We start from the raw sequence: 19,388 nt of genomic DNA on the forward strand, positions 1-19,388 counted from the left end.
GAGGTTTGCAGAGAGCATACCAATTCCATGTATGTTCTGTGCATGTAAATGGACTCCTGCTTTGTTCAGTTTCAATTTCGAGTATGCTGTGTCGGTTATTAGAAATCCACGTGACTATATTTACACACAGGTTTTTCTGTTCATAATTGAAAGGTTGGTGGTTGAGCTCCAGTTGTTAAATTTTCCTTTACATACACACACAGTCACACTTTTTTGCAAACCCTGTATTCTATACTAGCTAGGGTTATTTTTTTTTCTATTGCAATCTCATTTCACTCTGTCACTCTCTTTTGAACACACACACACACATGCACACAGGTAATAGACAGGGGTTGCGTACATCATGTTCTGTCCTAGTTTCATTTAGCCCTTTATCTGACCAGAAATTGACTGCATTCAAAAGGGGAACAGATGTAATTATTGCATGCACTCTATAACATGGCCATGTGCTCAAGATATTTCTAATGGCTTCCTCCAACTGAATAGAGGTTAACTCACTGTATTGTTTGTTTCTTGTCAGCCAAACATACTTCTTTTGCTATTTTCACAACCTGTTGAAGAGAAGAGCGAGGGAAATTCTTGGAAACCATTTGATAAGACCTTACACTCTGCTGCATGGAATTCTCATAAAGTTTTATTAAGATGCTATCACAGTTATTGGCTACAGATGGTAGAAAAGGCATAGCATAATATGCATGAGCACTGCAGAGATTTATGCAATGGAAAATCTTCCTGGCTTATATATAATGGCAAACCAGCCTCTGTGTTGATTCTTTCTATAAATAGGTGTTCTTTGATATCTGCAAATGTATCTATCGTATGCATGCCTGCACAGGCAGGTGCACTGTGGATAGGGACTATCTTCATAGCACTATTGTGAATGTGCACTCCTCTATGAATATTCAGTGCTAATTTCCATTTTGAAACAAAGCATTATAGAATTATGTATTTAGAACACCACATGAATTGGCTTAACGAATGTAAGGTCAAATGTCATGTGCACTGATTATTTTAACAGTGCTCTGACTTTGCCATGTATATATATATATATATATATATATATATATATATATATATATATACTATGTGAAACAAAGGCGTGGGGAGGAGTCTGTGTGTCTGTTGGGGCAGGATTGGTCCATGTGGATGTGTCTGCCACACTAATCGCTGCAGTGTATTGGTCCTCCTCTATCCGTGTCAGCAGTGCCGTGTGACTGAGAGGCACTGGATTATGTACACTGAAGGCCAATGGGTCAGTGATAAGAAGTCTTCTCTGTTACCATAAATCCACAGATTAAACGCAGCGTCGAGAGCTAGTGCTGCCCCGAGGCCAAATGGGTCTGACAACACAGCTCTAAGAGGTCTCAGGCTTTGGCTTAACCCTTGATAGTGGAGAAGGCAATGTATGGATGAAGTGAATTATTTTTAGGTCCTACTGTACGTAGTTTAAATACATCCAGGGAATCCAAGGGGAATGGCAAGCATTGTGGCCATGCCATTTTAATTGGAAAGTTAATCCAGTGTCAAGACAACTGAGTCTAGGTAAAAAAACAAAAACAAAAAAAACACACACTCATACACACACACACAAAACAGCCTGGATATATTATACTGAAAATAGACAGCCGCTCTGTAAAGTACACGGTGATGTTTACATCTTGTGTTTTACCCATGTGAAAGTGCCTACCTGCCCCAGGAACCTGACTAGATATGGCAGATGTGTGGGGCTGTTTGTTTTGCACTGCCGCTGCCTGTGTTGTGTGGATGCTATTTGGGTGCTTTGAACAGGCTTAGTAAGTTTGCAGACAGATCAAATAACACACAATAACTGGCCATACTAACACTCAGGCAATATTAGTTGCAATGCTCCACATTCAACAATTCGTCTTGTTTAGCGTTAGTAAAAGCTTCGGTGTGGCCGTATGCGTGTTTGCATCCATGTCTTTGTGCATATTATGCATAAGTGGAGGGGCACCTATTTGATGGTGGTGGTGGTGGTGGTGATAGGGGAGCAAGGGGTTGTGCTGATGTGAGCAGGGAACGAGAAAGGTGCTGTATTTTCTGTATGGGATAGAAGCAGGATGGCTGTTTGGTGACAAGCTCTTGTATCGTCTCGTCTGCTCGAATGATCCTAGGGAATCTGGGTCATATCCAGCCTGTTCACATGTAACTGTTCCCCACTCCTTCCCTCCCTCTGCCCTGGGCAAGCTACGACCCAGCTAACATGCTAATGATGACTCAAAGTAAATGCACTCGTCTTATATAGCAAATTGAGAGAGGGGGAACAAATAAACGGTATGAATATGTAGTACCGTGTAGTAGTCTTACTCCCTGGTGTTTCATTTCATTATTTGGTCTTTATTTATGCTATATCCTTCGGTCTTTAATGTCCACGTAGCTATCTAGCTTCCTTGCTACAAAGTCTATCTATCCATTGCCATTTTTCGCTAACCTCGTACTTCTCACAATGTGCAATGTGCTCACTGTACCCAGTGAAAGACTACTGAATTGTATTATAGTCACTGCTATGGTTTCGTTTAGGAATAACTAATAACGATTAACAGCAGATATAGTAAAGCATTCACTGTCCCTGGGCTGACTTGCTAGCTTAATTGTCTCGGTTTGTCACGTTAGCAAGCTTTTAAAACTGGGTATTCCGCAGAATACATTATAGAGCCAAAGCCCAAGGAATAGGGATATGGTCACACAATAGTCTATAATGACTGTGATATCTATTTTAACTGTACAGTTTACGTGTTGTTTTGTGCGGCTTTGTCCCCCAACGTTTGAGAAACATGGGGGGGGGAGGTTTTCTATGTCAGCCTTTAATTGAGGAGGGTGTTCATTCGATCAAATAATTAATTGATCGAGCCTGTCGTCAGATTGCTGAGAGAAGCGCTTTAAAAGTAAAGGTTAAGTGACGTAAACCTCGCGGCATAGAAACCGGACACCTGCAGCAAGGCGCGAGGGTTGTTTTGCTCGGCGGAGGATCGAGCTGAGCGCGTGGCTTTGGGATCCATCCATGAAACAAATGGACAGAGAGAGAAAAAAATAGATGTGTTTGAATGAGATCCACTGTGTGTTGTGTGGCGCAGCTCGACAACGTCCGGGGATATTGGTGTCAGGGCAGGCCCACTATCTCCTGGCACGGTGTCTCTGTGGCTGTGATACACCAGGCCAGGCCTTGGAAACGTCACCAGAGGATTTATTAGTACGGTCCCATTTTCATTGTCTCCGTAAGGCAAATTCACGCAATTGCAGATTTACCGCCCGCATTTCCTCGTAAGACGTACAAATTTATTAGCGCAAATAATTAAACGAACGAAAGTGTCCGTTCCGTCCGTCTTTTTTTTTTGTCGTCTGGATGTGCTCCCTCCATATCTGCAGTTGTTATTTACAGACCTCCGTTTATGATAGCTAGAATTCATCTATAATGTATAATAAACGCGCTCTCCGTAGAAGAAGCATTGCCTGTAAATTTAGTCGGGATAGGCATGCAGGATGAAATATTAATCGGCATCTAAATATTTCACACTAGCACCTTGTCAGTCAACCTCGTAATTACTCCTTGTGGCTGCATCTGATGGAGGTCTTATCCTTTATTTACGATTACTCGCCGACCTATAACACCCATAATAATATGGGTTTATAAATACCGAGCCTACTAGTAAGAAGTTTAATCGTCTTAATCTGTCTACTGCTCAGTGGTCAGACCATCTGCTAATTTAGTAATTTCATAAAGAAGATACGTCCTATATGTAGCTACTGTTTTTATATCATTTTAAATATATATATATATATATATATATATATATATATATTTGTAATGCATTTCGATATGATGGTATACAATTACAACATAATACAATGCAATACAAGACAGCTGACGTCTTGAAAAATGAGTTCATCTTTAAGGATGACGATAGTCTCCAGTAAAACAAACGTGCAGCATGAGAATGAACAGCTTTTCGCACAGAAGGCAGGGATTTCATAACCCCGCTTCAAGAGCCTATAATTCATGCAAAAAGAGTCCAAAGGGCATTCAGTTGTGATGCGCGTGTACGTGCGTATGCGTGTGTGCATATGTGTGTGTGCGCGCGCGTTCACGTCAGAGAGTGAGAGGGAGGGGGAGAGAGAGAGAGAGAGAGAGAGAGAGAGAGAGAGAGAGAGAGAGAGAGAGAGAGAGAGAGAGAGAGAGAATCTGTGAAAATAATATCAGGCTTTTCCGTCAGAATGAACTTTAGCACTGTATCCAGCCATGAAATAATCTGACCCGACACTTCAAACCATCTGCGCTATCTATCCGCCCTCTTATTTACTAAATCGGCCTGTGCACAAAACGGAGTGTGGCTGATACTAAACCCGAGTAGCTTGGCATGATGTGGCATGATACATCGATGTATAAACGTAACGTTTCATCACCGGCAACGTTTTGTCCATCAGCTCTCGTTGTTTGATGCTGCGACGGTGGCATAGAAACTAAAACACCCTACATTAAGACCTTTTTTTTTTATTTTTACATTTTAATTTTTTTTTGTGCCATTGCAGCCCTGTCTGAAAAGCGAGCTCACAGACGTAGTAGCCGAGCCGGGAATTGCAGTTTAAACAAGGACAGATGAGTGCGTTCGTTACGAAACCCTATTTTGCTGCCGCATCGTGAAGCTTGATTAGCATGTTTGTGTGCGCCGAGGCCATTTTGGCGCGTCTTTACATCGAACTTTTCCCATTTGATTTTGTTCCCTGAGGAAAACGGACACGGGCCTGCGGGAACACGCCGTTTTCCCGGCTGATACACAATCTCAGGGACCTCTCACACGCAGCCTGTGCGCCGTTTGTGTGGCACTCCAGCGGGCTGTATATAATAGTAGAGGAAGCGCTGTCTCCATTAAACGCAGCCTGGCGCACTTAAAGACGGATGTTGGGAAAACACGGGAAAACGCGTTTTGCAGACATACAAAGTAAAGGTCAAAATGTTTACGTTTTAAATAAGCGCTGTTTGAGCACTGGGGAGGTGCTGAAATCTCTCGGCGCTCCTTTCCATGTGATTGGTAGGCTACGCTTGACAGTGATTGACGGGCATCCATGGCAACCACGGCAGCCAGTCTGCCAAGTCCAATAGAAAATCAGCAAAGGGGCTGACTGTCTTTTCCCCCCCCTTCAAAATACATCTCGGGTACAGTTTTAATTCTCTTCTAGTCTCTGCCTTTAACCCACCAAGTTTACCAGCCCAGAATGCAGTAGCCAGCCAGAGGGCATAGTTCCTCCTCCATTTGTGTGTGCATGTGTGTGTGTGCGTGTGTGTGTGTGTGTGGGTGTTTTTTTTAAACCCGTTGATCTGCTAACTTTGGGGATTGTCTTTTTGTCTGGAGACCGACGCACGGAGGTCAGTGCACAGGGATAGACTCGACAAGCGAGCGGAAGACGGAGGGGGTAAAACAGCCCACCACCACCACTACCAACAACAACAACAACAACAACAACAACAACAACGAGAAGCCTCCATGTTTCAGCTGCCCATCTTGAATTTTAGCCCCCAGCAAGTTGCTGGGGTTTGCGAGACTCTGGAGGAGAGCGGGGACATCGAGCGCCTCGGCCGCTTCCTCTGGTCCCTACCCGTCGCTCCGGCAGCCTGCGAGGTCCTCAACAAGAATGAGTCGGTGCTGCGGGCGAGGGCGATCGTGGCCTTTCACACTGGGAATTTCCGAGAACTGTACCACATTTTGGAGAACCACAAGTTCACCAAAGACTCGCACGCGAAGCTGCAGGCCCTGTGGCTCGAAGCGCACTACCAGGAGGCTGAGAAGCTGCGGGGACGCCCACTGGGGCCGGTGGACAAATACAGGGTGCGGAAGAAGTTCCCCCTGCCCCGAACGATATGGGACGGCGAGCAAAAAACCCACTGCTTCAAGGAGAGAACCCGACATTTGTTGAGAGAATGGTATTTGCAGGATCCTTATCCGAACCCGAGTAAAAAGCGAGAGCTTGCACAGGCAACTGGACTCACACCCACACAAGTAGGAAACTGGTTCAAAAATCGTAGACAAAGGGACAGAGCGGCGGCGGCGAAAAATAGGTACGTTGTTGTGCGTCCTCAGTTCATGTGTTAACTTTGATGGCTCTTTTTCCTCGTAGCCTCTCCCAGTAGCGTCATGTAGGCTGTTTCACGACAACAACAAAAGGAGGAAAGAATCCCACATGCTGAATTCATAAGCGAATTCAGCATGACGGAACATATACATGGCTTACTATAGTCTGTGTTGGCTGGGACCAAATGCGAGATTGTTGTATAAGACATGTAGCTACATTTCGTCTGCATTGAAATGGCACATTAAAGTCATTTATAATGGAGGCCTCTGCTTAGCATAGCTCAGGATGCTGTGGCTAAACACAACTCACCCACACTTTCCCACATTTAGCGATATTCACAGATTCTCAAATGCGTCAATGAAATGTCCACGCTACAACGGCAGACAAGCGCGGTGGTAAATTCTCCGTTATTTTATATTTAAAGCAGAACATCGTTGTACTTTCTTCTTTGTTATTTTTAATACATCGCGTCCATTTAATACATTTCACACATCGGTGGGCAAACGGGGCTACGTTAAACAGCCATTCCTTACCCCTATTCATATTTCTCATTTGATTGTCAATGCAACAAAACTGTAGCCACGGCTGTTTTAATAAGAGCAGGATCTGTGTTAACTGAAATACATTTTTAAAAAAAAGAGTTTAATCTTAGTAAAGCTACAACCGTAGCCGATGTCGGCTTCGGCCATGTTTAGCAGCGGTCTCGTATGTGGGCCGAGGTCACGCGCGGGCCATCTCCCGCCATACGAGCGCAGTAACGCAGGGCTATTGAAGTCAAAACGAAATGGACCCTTGTCGCAGCATATCTGTTTCGTTTCACACCCCCTCCCCTCCCCGTTCTTTTACTCTCTCTCCCATCCAGGCTACAACAGCAGGTTTTGTCCGGGGGCTCGGTTCGGTCTCTGGCGGACGTGGACGGAACCGTAGATCGTCTCGGAAACGCGTCCAGTCCCGAGGCAATAAGTCTGCCGAGCAAGGCCGCCACCTCGGCCATCTCCATCACTTCCAGCGACAGCGAATGTGACATCTGACAACGGTGCACGATGCGGTCCAGGGGGAGAGGGGGGGGGGGGACATAACGGGAGATAATGAGCGAAATCACGAAAGACAACCTAATGAGAAAAAAAGTCATAGTGCCTGCGATGAATCTTTTAAAAAAACTGTTGTGTGATGGCTGCCAAAACATGAAGGATTTGTGGCGGAGCACCGTCATAGGCCTATACTTTCGTATTGTTTTCGTTTTAGCACATGTGGATAACCGAACCTAACGCGGATGGAAAATATTCATGTTCACGATTCCCGCTTAAAGGAGGACTTGGGGGAAAAAAAAGGAAAGGGAAGAAGACATCCGAGCGCCTAACCTGCTGTTTTTCTGTGGGTATTTCATGTTGAAAAGACTTGTCATATTTTTACTTTACTTTCAAAAGTTTTATAAATAATGTTTATTTACCTTATTTAAACAATTGGCTTCGTCTCTTAGGATTTCATATTCATTTGCTTGGTGTTTTTATTAATATTTACCTTGTGCACAGGTGAACCTGTTGAGCATGTGCGCTTTAGTGAAAATGTGTTTCAGTAAAAAAAAGAAGAAGAAAAAAGGACAAAAAGGAAAGATAACTTAATAAAATAATTGTTGATCAAGAGCATATAATTTTAGTCCTGTATTTATTGAATGCAGACGAAGGAAAGAAAAAAAGGACCTCAACAGTCCCTCTGGTGAAAATTGACGAGTATTTTAGGCTACATGGCTCTTTAAAAGGAGGACCGCTTGCAAGTTTGATAGTGAAAGAAAAAAAAACGTTTGGCGTTGATAATGCCGCACCATAGCGTAGATTATGTGTCTTGACACGTTTTAGACTTAGGCCTAATTGGCCAACATGCTTTGCGTCATGTAATGCAGGTTGACGGCGAGAGGTCACAGAAAGGCCGGTGCTGTGTCGAACTCTGTTTCCCCGTCGAGATCGACACAACACCGGGACGCTTGATTTGCCTTAACCTAACGCTTACCTTAACCTAACCGTAACTGATAGCTAACCTGTTTCCATAGGGGGAAACAGATCTCGACGAGGAAACAGAGTTCGACACAACACCGGCTCAGTAACCGCGATGACCTCCGTGAGTAGTAAAACAAATACAGGAACAGCAGAAGTGTGCTTTCCGAGGAGAGGGAAGAGAGGAGAGGAGAGGAGAGGATAGGATAGGATAGGATGACATCACTGTCTAAATCTTGCTTGTCTTGTATGCAGCTATGTTTTCACGACGCAGGAAAAGAAATCCACTAGCCACTCATAATAGCCCATGTGGGTGCAACCCTTAGGGAATTCGCTGTGCAAATAAAGTCAACGAATTAATTTCGGATAAACCCTTTAGCCTATTATTCCTTTGAGCGTGTCGTTGATTGTAAATGAGCCTATTAAAGATCAATAGGGAGTCTGAGCCCAGTCTTTCCTGTTTTGTACTTATTCTGCAGCGGCAAGCGTTTGTTAAATTAGCAAGTGCTCCCTGAGAAATCAATTCAACAGATGTTTGCCTTATTTCCTTAAGTAGTTTTTTTTTTTGCCTGGCAAAATTACGAAAATAGCCTAACTCTCAAGTAAACATTTGCATTAAATGCCTTTGCCACTTTTCTCCATACAGGGCACACCGAGACATTAGGTGACTCAGTAGCTTCTCTTTCTTTCTTTCTTTCTTTCTTTCTTTCTTTCTTTCTTTCTTTCTTTCTTTCTTTCTTTCTTTCTTTCTTTCTTTCTTTCTTTCTCTCTCTCTCTCTCTCTCTCTCTCTCTCTCTCTCTCTCTCTCTCTCTCTCTGAGGCCATAAGAAGGTCAAAAATCAAAACAAATAACCCACAGTGAGGTCTTCATGCATGTGCTCTGAAAGAGAATAAAAGCAAAATGAGGGATATTAGACTCACTAGAGGTGACACGTATACGCTCTGCTTTTCCACCTGACGGGACAGGCACCTGGTTCCCTCCGATCTGTATAATTAATTGGGCCATACAGTAAGCCAGTGAAAGAGACACGTTGCGTTTCCAAAACGTCATTCAGCTGGAACAATACAGAAGCCAAAGCTGTGCTTCGTTTTAGGCAAAAAAGAGAAAAAAGAGAGGAAGTGAAGGGGGGGGGGTTAAGGTTTTTTTTTCTTCTTTTTGTGTGTGTTTTTTTTAACGGGAACAGAATGGGTGAATATTTCCGTTTCCACTGAAAATAAGGGAGACCAGAGGAGTGCATGAAAAAGTCTTTCTGGCAGTCAATAAGGCTGTCAAACTGGTCAGCGGTAATGAGTGCTAATGATGGGGACCGGGGTCCCCGCGTCAACAAAGGGGCGCTTGCCAGTGTTTGGTGGGAGGAAGCAGCCGCGGGTCTCCCTCAAAAGAAAGGACTCCTGTGAGGCGGGTCTGAGGCACGAAGCACAACTTTTGTGTGCGTGTGTGCGCGCGTGCGTGTGTGCGCGCGCGCGCCTCCCTCGGGAGGCAGGAAGCAGGGGTGCTGCTTGAATGTGAACGCCGGTTTAGCCGATTAAAAGGATTTGATTACAAACTGATTGACTGTTGTGTAACTTTGACTCTCGGCTCTACAAATTGTGATTGATTCGTCGCTCTGTCGTGGAACGTGTACGTTATCTGCCCCGCGCCACGAGCGAACAACAGGGCCCCGCGTGTATGCGCACGCTCGTTTCTCGTGGGAGCCTGCGGCTGAAGAAACACTCCGTTTGTTTACAGGGGAGATCTGCGAGGGATCGTTTTTAAAACCTTCCCCCCGTTTTTCTCTGGGCATATTTTGATAAACGGAAGTGTGTCCCCCTCCTCAGTGTGTGGCCTGCGTGTTTTCCACGTCCGCAGTCTCGGTTGGTTGTGATTGAACCCGTCAATGCGATGCAGCGTCTAGACGCACTGATGCCGTGCGTCCCGTAAGCACAAAGGAAACCCCGGCCTCGTGTTCACGTCCTTTCTCTCGACCTCACGATTACCTCAGCTACATTTGGTTGCAAGAATTGGGCTTTTTTTTTTGTTCCCCTTGCAAATCTCTGTACTAGTTTATGGTTAGCTAGCTATGCTGCATTGGTATAAGATACCACACAGTGTGTGTTTGCACACTTTGAATTTAGACTTCCTATAAATGCAGCTTCACACGCTCACTGTTATAATGAGGACTGTGCAATTACAATTTATTATTATTGTTGTTATTATTATTAGTGTTGTTGTTGTTGTCGTCATTATTATTATTATCAGTATTGTCATTATTATTATTATTATCATTGTTTTTGGTGCTGGTGTTATTATTTAGTAGGCCTATTATGTTGTCATTGAACGTATCTTGTGAAACGTGACATTTCTCCACACCAACAGAGCTTCGGCATGCTTTTCTTTTTTCTTTTCTTTCTTTTTTTTATAAAATGTAGATATTGCTGACATTACTGAACCCGGAAATCACAGGATATTTTTCATCTCGCCTATTCTATGGCCCATCTTTGGCCCATGAGCATATATTTTAAGACGCCAACCAAAATATACTGCAGGTGTCAGGACCAGACTAACTAGCGAGCTTCTTCTGTCTATATGAGCAAGTCGTAATCTTTCAACCAATTCAAACGCTTCATTTAAAATCCCAGAAAGTTTCTTTTTCTCCAGTGTGTGTGTGTGTGTGTGTGTGGCTGGTTTAATGGGTGATGGCTTGTCCTATGTTGTGTTTTGTCAGGGGACACGATGTTGTAGAGCTTGAGCAGGACGTGTTTTAATCTCCTTCACTCTTCAGATTTCTGTTTTCCAGGAACATTTGGGGACTTTGCAGCGAAGAGCCGAAAGAAATGGCGACGGCAGCACAATAAGCACGCCGATGACGACCCCTGGTGGCTCCTCTGCAAAACGCAACACGGCACGACAGACGAAAAAAAAAAAGAAAAAAAAAGAAATCAAAAATCTAAACATCAAATAATATCAGACTGCCTCAGAACCGTGACTACCGTTTTGCTTTGTTCACTTTCAACATTTGTCCTCCGGTTTTTGTTTTTTTTCTCGACCCAGACTAAAACTCCAACAAGATAGGGTACTAATATTAATTTATTACACATAGAACACGTCTTACACGTCTCCTTCGAAATATCGCTGGTCCAGGATCTGCTGTGTGAGCCAAAGACGAAAACAGACCCGACACAGTTGCAGCATGAAAGCTGGGGAACGCGCGCGTGGGCATTTCAGGACCCTGGACAGAGACTCGGCACCTGTTCTCCTGCACACACGTTTACCTTTATCCGCTCCTGCGTTCTCCTGCAGGAAATGGCAGCACTTACACAGCACAGGCGATTACACTGCTACTACTACTACTACTACTACTACTACTACTACTACTACTGTTACTGCTACTGCTACTACTGCGACTACTACTACTACTACTACTACTGTTACTGCTACTGCTACTACTGCGACTACTACTACTGCTACTACTACTACTACTACTACTACTGCTACTGCTATTGCTACTACTACTGTTACTGCTACTGCTACTACTGCGACTACTACTACTACTGCTACTACTACTACTACTACTACTACTACTGCTACTGCTACTACTACAACTAATACTACTGCTACTACTACTATACAGTCAATCAGTCAATCTCTTATTTGCGGACCGTGTTGTGTAGCGCAATGTGTCACGTTCATTGGTTAATATCTGCATCACTAACTGTTGAAAATGATCTTGAGACAAAAAAAAAGAAAAGAGAAAAGGCTACGACCACAAAAAATAGCTAATCTTGAACCCCGTCACATTTGTCCCATTCATCTTGCAAGGGCGTCTTTTCCCAAAAAACGCCGAGGGTTCTCTTGCCTTAACTGGACTAAGTTGTAGGCCAACGTCAGCATGATTAGCCCACATGGGCTTGTTTTGCTAATCTCTGGCACACAACTTCCGCACAGAAGTGCATATGTTTGACACAAAAGACCTTGGGTGACAGTGGCTGAGGAGGTAGAGTAGCTCGGTCGTCTGGTATCTGGAAGGTTGCCGATTGGATCCTCGGCTCCCCCTTGCAAAAAAAATAAAATAATGTCGCGGTGTCCTTGAGCAAGACACCTCAGCCCTGACTGCACCCGATGCGCTTGCTTGTTACTTTGCGTGGCTGACACCGCCGTCGGTGTGTGTGTGTGTGTGTGGGTGGGGGGGTGAATGTGAGGCATTCATTGATTGTAAAGCGTTTTGAGTGGCTGTTGCAGCGAGCAAAACCCTATATAAATGCAACCCATTCACCTTGATTAGCCCCTAAACTCCGCACCTAACCACAGTCTATTCAGTCTCTATATGTGCTTTTTTTTACATGGCCACGGGTCGGATCGATACGCGGCGCCTGCCTCTGCCCGCCTGGCTCGCGCGCCAACCCCTTGTCTGTTACGAGATACAATATATAGATAACGTAAGGCAATTATGTGGCGATGGCGTGACCGTGGCGGAGTGGCTCAATGTGCATATAGCATCAAGACGCGCCGTACACACCAAAGGGCTTAGCTAATGTGAATTGTAGTCCTCTTGTCAATTTGCCCGAGTCAAAACAATTACGAGCTACATAAACGAGCGTTGTTTTGACAGGCGCTGCAGAAAACTCCGCGAAGCATTATGAGGAGAGAAATAATGGACCGGGGCACATAAACGCTCGCCACTATATGCATTGTGGGATTTGTATCGACCGAGCGGAGGGTAGAAAGGCCTGCCGCACAAAGCTGCTGTCGGACTGAGGTCAGCGTCAGATTGCCTCCAGCAAAGTCAAGAGTCTTATTTTCTCTATAGGTTAATGAAACAGCATTGTTCACCGCTACGGACGGGGTGGTTTATTTCGAGGTGTCACGTCGTTCTTGAAAATCAAAAATAATTTTGTTCCCTGCTTGGGATAGGCTCCGGCATCCCCGCGACCCTGAGAGCAGGAGAAGCGGTTTGGATAACGGATGGATGGATCCGGAGATAAGATGGAGGTTTTGGAGTTATATGAAACGTAACTTCAGATTTGGACATGCTACAAATTACGGGGCTTTTCTTTTGTTACGTTTACCAAACAAATACGTGTTTGTTTGTTGTTGTTTTTTCACTTAATACTCAAACAGCCACATAATGTTGAAGGCGTCTACGCTGTATTTCATTTTGCGCTAACTTACAGCGTCGTTATCCTACATTTTGAGGAGAGAATAGGGCTTCCTCCTCTTTCTCTCTAATATCCGCAGGCATGTTAAGACAAAGACGGAAGACAGCGTCTGAACTGGGCGTGTTGGGTTTCGGGCCACTAGATGGCGACAGAGGTTAAAGAAAAGCTGGACAGCGCTTTTCAGCCGGAGGGGGCAACAAATGACACCAATCATTTCCAAATAAAAAAAATGGGCGATTGAGACACCCCTTTATTAATTTTTTACAACCCAAATGATATTTATTGATCCATGCCTCCAGGAAAAATGTGCTGGGTGCTTTCGTTTACAGTAACCATTTCAAGCTTTTCACATTTGATTCTTCATTTTTTTTCTTAGGGTTTAATAAAAAAATAAACTCTTTTCTTCCTGGTTTCTGTTCATAGAGATCGGTTGCTTGACTATGTCATCACTTTGTATACGGTGCTGTCTTGAGTCAGTCTGGGATGTACAGGCGGGTGACAAGTTAAAGGAAAAACCTGAAGGCTTGACCCCTATAGTGAGGGGTCTGGGGGCTCTGTTAAGCTGTGGGGGGGCATTTTCCTGGCAAGGTTTGGGTCCACTTATCCCGTTAGAGTGAAGGGTCACTGCAAAGCAATACAAAGTTATTCTGAGTGATCACCTTTAGCCTATGATGAAACATTTCCATCCTGATGGGAGGGGTCTCTTCCAGGATGACGATGCCCCCATCTACAGGGCACGAGGAGTCACTGAATGGTTTGATGGGTATTAAATGACCTAACTCACATGCTACGGCCTTCACAGTCACCAGATCTCAACCCAGTTCGATACGTATGAGAGAGTTTTGACCGATGTGTTAGACAGCGCTCTCCACCACCACCACCACCAAAACACCAAATGAGGGAATAGCTTTTGGAAGAATGGGGTTCATCCCTCCAGTAGAGCTCAGAGACTTGTAGAATCTATGACAAGAATCACTGAAGCTGTTCTGGAGGCTCGTGGTGGACCAACACCTTACTAAGACACTTTTTGTTACTTTTTCCTTTCTGTGTCATGTCATTTTAAAGTTAATGGTAATCCAGTCATATACTGTCTTTTAGATCATTGCATCTGTCACATTTCCGTTTGAAATATAAGCGCTGATTTAATATAAGCACAAGGAGAGATTATCTCCTTTTTTTCAAGTGGACTAATCATTTTGGGGAAAGCGGTACCGACTCATGATGATGGTGATGTGGGCCATCTGTAAATATCTGTTCATATATAGATCATAACTATAATTAAAGAATTATTATAAACATCGCAATGATATATTGATACAGCGTGTTTTAAGGATCGTAAAGAATTGTGTTAAAAGTTGCTGAGAGCTATATCAAATGGGCAAAACGGAAAGTAGATGTGTAACGATTCCACTTCTTTTTGCCCTGTGACGGTCTGTCCAGGGTGTCTCCCCGCCTGCCGCCCAATGACTGCTGGGATAGGCTCCAGCATCCCCGAGACCAGGGTTCGGATAAAGCGCCCCCCCTCCCACATCCGGCTTCCCACCCGCAGACACGGCCAGTTGTGTCTGTAGGGACGCTGACCAAGCCGGAGGTAACATGGGGATTCGAACCGGGATCCCCGTGTTGGTAGGCAACCGGGTAAAGCGGCTTGGAAAATGGATGGATGGAGGTACTGACTCGCTGGGCCTCTTCCCTTCCCACCCTTACGTAACAGATGATATATTATTTTACTTGTTATACTGTCTTTCTGCCACTAGATGGAGCCCAAGACACGGCGTTCAGAAGAAACATCTCAATGTGGGACCGAGGACGGACTTCTCTCCCCAGTGAATGGCAACAATAACAAGCCATGATAAACAGCAATATTTTTGAGTGTCCCGAATATGGAAACTTCATGCTAAGAAAAATACACACAAGCAAAGGCCTAAAATACAAGCAGTAGCAAGTCATTTCAAAACTTGAATCACACAAAATTGGAATATCATACTGTGCAGAGTAATCGTGATAACACTGCAGCAGATCTTGTGAATTACAGACTTGGAAGTTGACTCTCTGCCAAAGAGTTTCAACTGAAGTGTGAATCAGTGTTTGCAATTATTCAGAGCTGGGTTTGAATGTGCATACGTGTAAGAAAGTGTGCCCAGCATTGCAAGTGCACCGCTTGGGATTTTGAGGGTCTATATTTAAACCCTCTGGTCTCTAGTTTCTGCAGCTGTCACCAAGTTTAAGTTCAGCACCTTGAGCTTTTCTCAGGCCTGCTACCGGACAGTAGTGATAAACCTGCCAAGCTTGAGGAGAGAGCAGGGGGGAAATGCTTTTGAGGCCGCGTCTCTTCAAGCTACAGAATGTTCAAACTGTTCCATCAGCACATCTTCCTTGGTGAGCAAGCCATACCACTGCATTACAGCCAACTGCCCTCGCAAACAGCTGTTACTTACCATGTTGGAGCTGTTGCCTAAGCCTTGCTTACAGCGTGCAAACACCAAGGGACGTACGTATGGCCTGCTACTGCAGGGTGCAGCGTGCAGTATGTCAATATTCCTTGCCGGTGTCATTTTACTGAAACTGCAGGGCCACAGCAGCCCATATTGAGATATTACCTTAAAATCCATTAGTTGGATTGACGGTGAGATGCCAGTTGCACAACATCCTCTGTGGGCGCTGCCTTCATGTTCCCTCAGCCCAGTCCCTCTGCCCTATGTGTCGTCAGCACTACTTTAGGCCCCGTGTCGCTCACTGCTCTGTGTTCAATCCTGTGAATGTCATTCTGTGCACCGTGCCCTCCTCCGAGGAGACTCAGCGAGTCACCGAACTCAAACGTTTGACGAATGGATCATCCATATCCATTTCCATCACTGTGTACCAAACATTATACTATACACTACACAAGCAAGTTACCACAATCTATTAATAATATGCATTGCACTGAAAGCTTAAGAGATGGGCAGGTTATTTAGAGTGAGTTTACGGTCTCTCTCTCTCTCTCTTTCTCTCTCTCTCTCTCTCTCTCTCTCTCTCTCTCTCTCTCTCTCTCTGTGCATGTGTGTGGGTCTCCTTTTTAATCCAACAAACCACACAAATTGTGGGAAATATAGTGTATAATCAATTTAATGATGATAATAATAATGAGAACAATTGACGAGCAGCCAGTGTTGTGCACATTATGACCACTCATACAGATGTCATGAGGCATGCAAACTTATTTTTTGGTTATGGGAATGTACAAAAAAAAAGGAAAGAAATTTTGCATTTACTCTAAGAAATTTTATGTCAAGTGGTTCCACGTAAGATTACTTGATAGAATAGGGTCCATTTTAACAGCCCAGTATCCATGCCAGTCTGTTTCCTTTGCCTGTGATAAGTCCACTGCAATGAGGTGATTTGTCTTACTGCCAAATGCCACCGGCATATGTATGTTAAATGTTTCATATACTGTTCGTATATGATGGAAAAAAATATTAGTCATGCATTTCTGTCTACTTATTTCTAACAGTCCAATAGTCCAACAGTCTAATAACAGTCTAATAGTCCAAGACCCTGGGGAAAATGTTACGATGAATAACATGAAAACTGACTCCATTCACATCTGCAGTAAATGATGTACAAAGCTGTCACAGCCACTGGTCATGATGAGCAGCAAATTTGTAAATTTCATTTTTGTGAATTTTTTGTAAATTCCATTTGTCCTTGTTTTCATTTTATCATCGCCGCACAAATAACTTGCTAAAAATATTTTAATTGTTGACTACTGTTGCAAAAATGTGATTCCACAACCACAGTAGCATGATTTGTGTCTGGCGTTACATCAACTGTGTGTGTGTGGGTTTTTTCCCAATTCATCAAACAGTGATGCATTTCTATTGTGTGAATGATACTTACCAGTGTGTCATTTGGACCTCAGTAATACAACTGATCAGTACAAGGACGAGTAAGAGCACAAAGCAATGTCTAAGAACCCAAAGTTAATGAGTAGAATTACACATTATTGTACAGATCAACATTATATTATCAACAAACAATATTTCCCAGCTGTAACTACATTTTGTGTAAGTCATACCATTGGCCCATCATTCTTCCATGGCTTGTATGTATTCTGCAGCCAGGATACAGTCACATTTGAGGGGATGAATGACAATATAACATGCATTTTGATTTTTTTTTTAAGCACCAATACAACATAATGTTCAGGGGAAATAATTTATCAGTTAACCCAGGCTATACTCTCAAATAGTATTTCTGATTTACCAATTGGTCTTTAAATGCTCTTTGTAGCATTGTAACATTGTAACATTAAATAGACAGACAGACAGACAGACAGACGGACAGACGGACAGACGCACAGATAGATAGACAGACAGACAGACAGACAGACAGACAGACAGACAGACAGACAGACAGACAGACAGACAGACAGACCGATCAATCGATCCAATCGATCAATCGATCGATAGACAGACAGACAGACAGACAGATTTGGTATGTATGTATGTATGTATGTAGACATACATGCATACATACATAAAAAGGAGAAGAGTCTTAATGTCTCTGGTTAACGGTAAGCAGGCCTTACCCAGGTGATTATCAGCCAGACATTGCATCTGCTGGAGCAGCTAGCCCCTACTGTCCAGTGGCAGCACTGTCCTTAATAACAGAGCTTAGCTGGCATTCCACACCCGGTGGCACTTTGGTGTGGCAGTAACCCAGAGAGAGCCTGGTAATTACCACTGGCCACTGTCACCATGCAGCAAATGCACTGTTCAGCGGGCACGGGACAACCAGAATATTTAACCCTCCCTTTACCGGGATATCCTGGTTAACAACGGCTGCAGACTAGTTACACGGATGGAGGTGATGTAACATGGCAGTCCAGCTCAATGCCAGCCTCTTTTTTTTTATCACCTGACGCTGCTCACGTTGCCCACAAGAACTCTTAGTGATCTTTTTTGTTTGTTTTGTTTTGTCTGACTGACGGCAGTTTGGGCACGGCTCTGTCTCTGGCCGGCGAGAGGAGAGGAGGAATAAAGATGGAAAATTGCAGTAATAGAGTGTATGAGAGACGATGTTGAGGTTAAACTGATTCTGTTCCTCGGTGCCCACTCTTACTGCTGTATTTATGAATATTTGTGGACTGTGGAATTGGAAAGTGTATGGTGTATAAAGAGTGCTTAAATACTATGTGGGCTGCTGGCCCTTATAAGTATGTTCTTAGTACATAAACTTCTGGTCCTGTGTGTGTGTGTGTGTTTGCTATGGAAATGAGCTTCAGTGTGTTCTTAGCTTCTTCTTCTGTTATGTTGTGATGTGTTTCATTACAGAAGATCAAAAGTCCCCCTTTCCTTCCTTCCCACATCTTGGATACACTTGACTGGATCACAACCGCTGGACTTTTGAATGAGGAGTCACAAAGGCATTTTCTCAGGAGAGCCTTGCTGGGAAAGATACTGTAGGACCGGAATAGGAAGTTTATTTTCCTTTACTGTATGCATATCTGTGGGATGGGGGCTGTGTGCGCAGAGACGCTGGTGCAGTAGTCCAGTTTCTGCAGCAAAGACTGCATCGCAGCAATACTTCTACCACCCTCCCCACTCTCTCTCTCTCTCTCTCTCTCTCTCTCTCGCTCTCTCTTACGTTCTCTCAAAATTATTCTTCTTTTTTTTTCACTCAACGTGCAGCTTCCTTTTGTAATCTGTCATTATACGCCCGCATGGATTTAACATGCGCTCTCTTGTCTATTACAGTTTTGCATGCTGCATTTAAAAGCTCAACCCCCTCCAACATGCAAACAACCTCTCCTCTCCACTGATGCATTCGGATGAATCTCCATGTCCTCCTCTGTCCCTCTATCCATCTCTGCCTCTATATTTTCACCTCTCTCTCGCTTTCTCTCTCTCTCTCTCTCTCTCTCTCTCTCTCTCTCTCTCTCTCTCTCTCTCTCTCTCTCTCTCTCTCTCTCTCTCTCTCTCTCTCTCTCTCTCTCTCTCTCTCCCTAGCTCTCTCTCTCTCTCTCTCTCTCTCCCTAGCTCTCTCTCTGCTCCACCCTCCCCGTTATTTTATCATCTGCAGGCTAAAATAGCCCCGGCAGCTTTTCTCCGGGCCTTTTGTCCCTGCTCAGAGAGACGTTTGGCACACAGAGGATCGTGTTACAACTTTCATTTCCTGAATGTTTTTTTTTCC

General features: G+C 44.1%; 1 protein-coding gene across 1 annotated transcript; it reads left to right on the plus strand.

The window, feature by feature from the left end:
- Positions 1–5,501: 5,501 nt before the first annotated feature.
- Positions 5,502–7,118, plus strand: LOC130126482 (homeobox protein SIX6). Its single transcript, XM_056296022.1, has 2 exons — positions 5,502–6,073; positions 6,950–7,118. Exons 1-2 carry the CDS (start codon positions 5,502–5,504, stop codon positions 7,116–7,118), a joined length of 741 nt encoding a protein of 246 aa, XP_056151997.1.
- The last annotated feature ends 12,270 nt before the right edge of the window (positions 7,119–19,388 follow it).

The sequence above is a fragment of the Lampris incognitus genome, chromosome 16 (assembly GCF_029633865.1).
Source record: "Lampris incognitus isolate fLamInc1 chromosome 16, fLamInc1.hap2, whole genome shotgun sequence".
In the NCBI taxonomy this organism is placed as follows: domain Eukaryota; kingdom Metazoa; phylum Chordata; class Actinopteri; order Lampriformes; family Lampridae; genus Lampris; species Lampris incognitus.

Coding starts and splice junctions, on each gene's coding strand:
- LOC130126482 (XM_056296022.1), top strand. CDS start 5,502: ATGTTTCAGCTGCCCATCTTGAATTTTAGCCCCCAGCAAGTTGCTGGG. Junction 6,074..6,949: donor GCGGCGGCGGCGAAAAATAG/GTACGTTGTTGT, acceptor TCTCCCATCCAG/GCTACAACAGCAGGTTTTGT.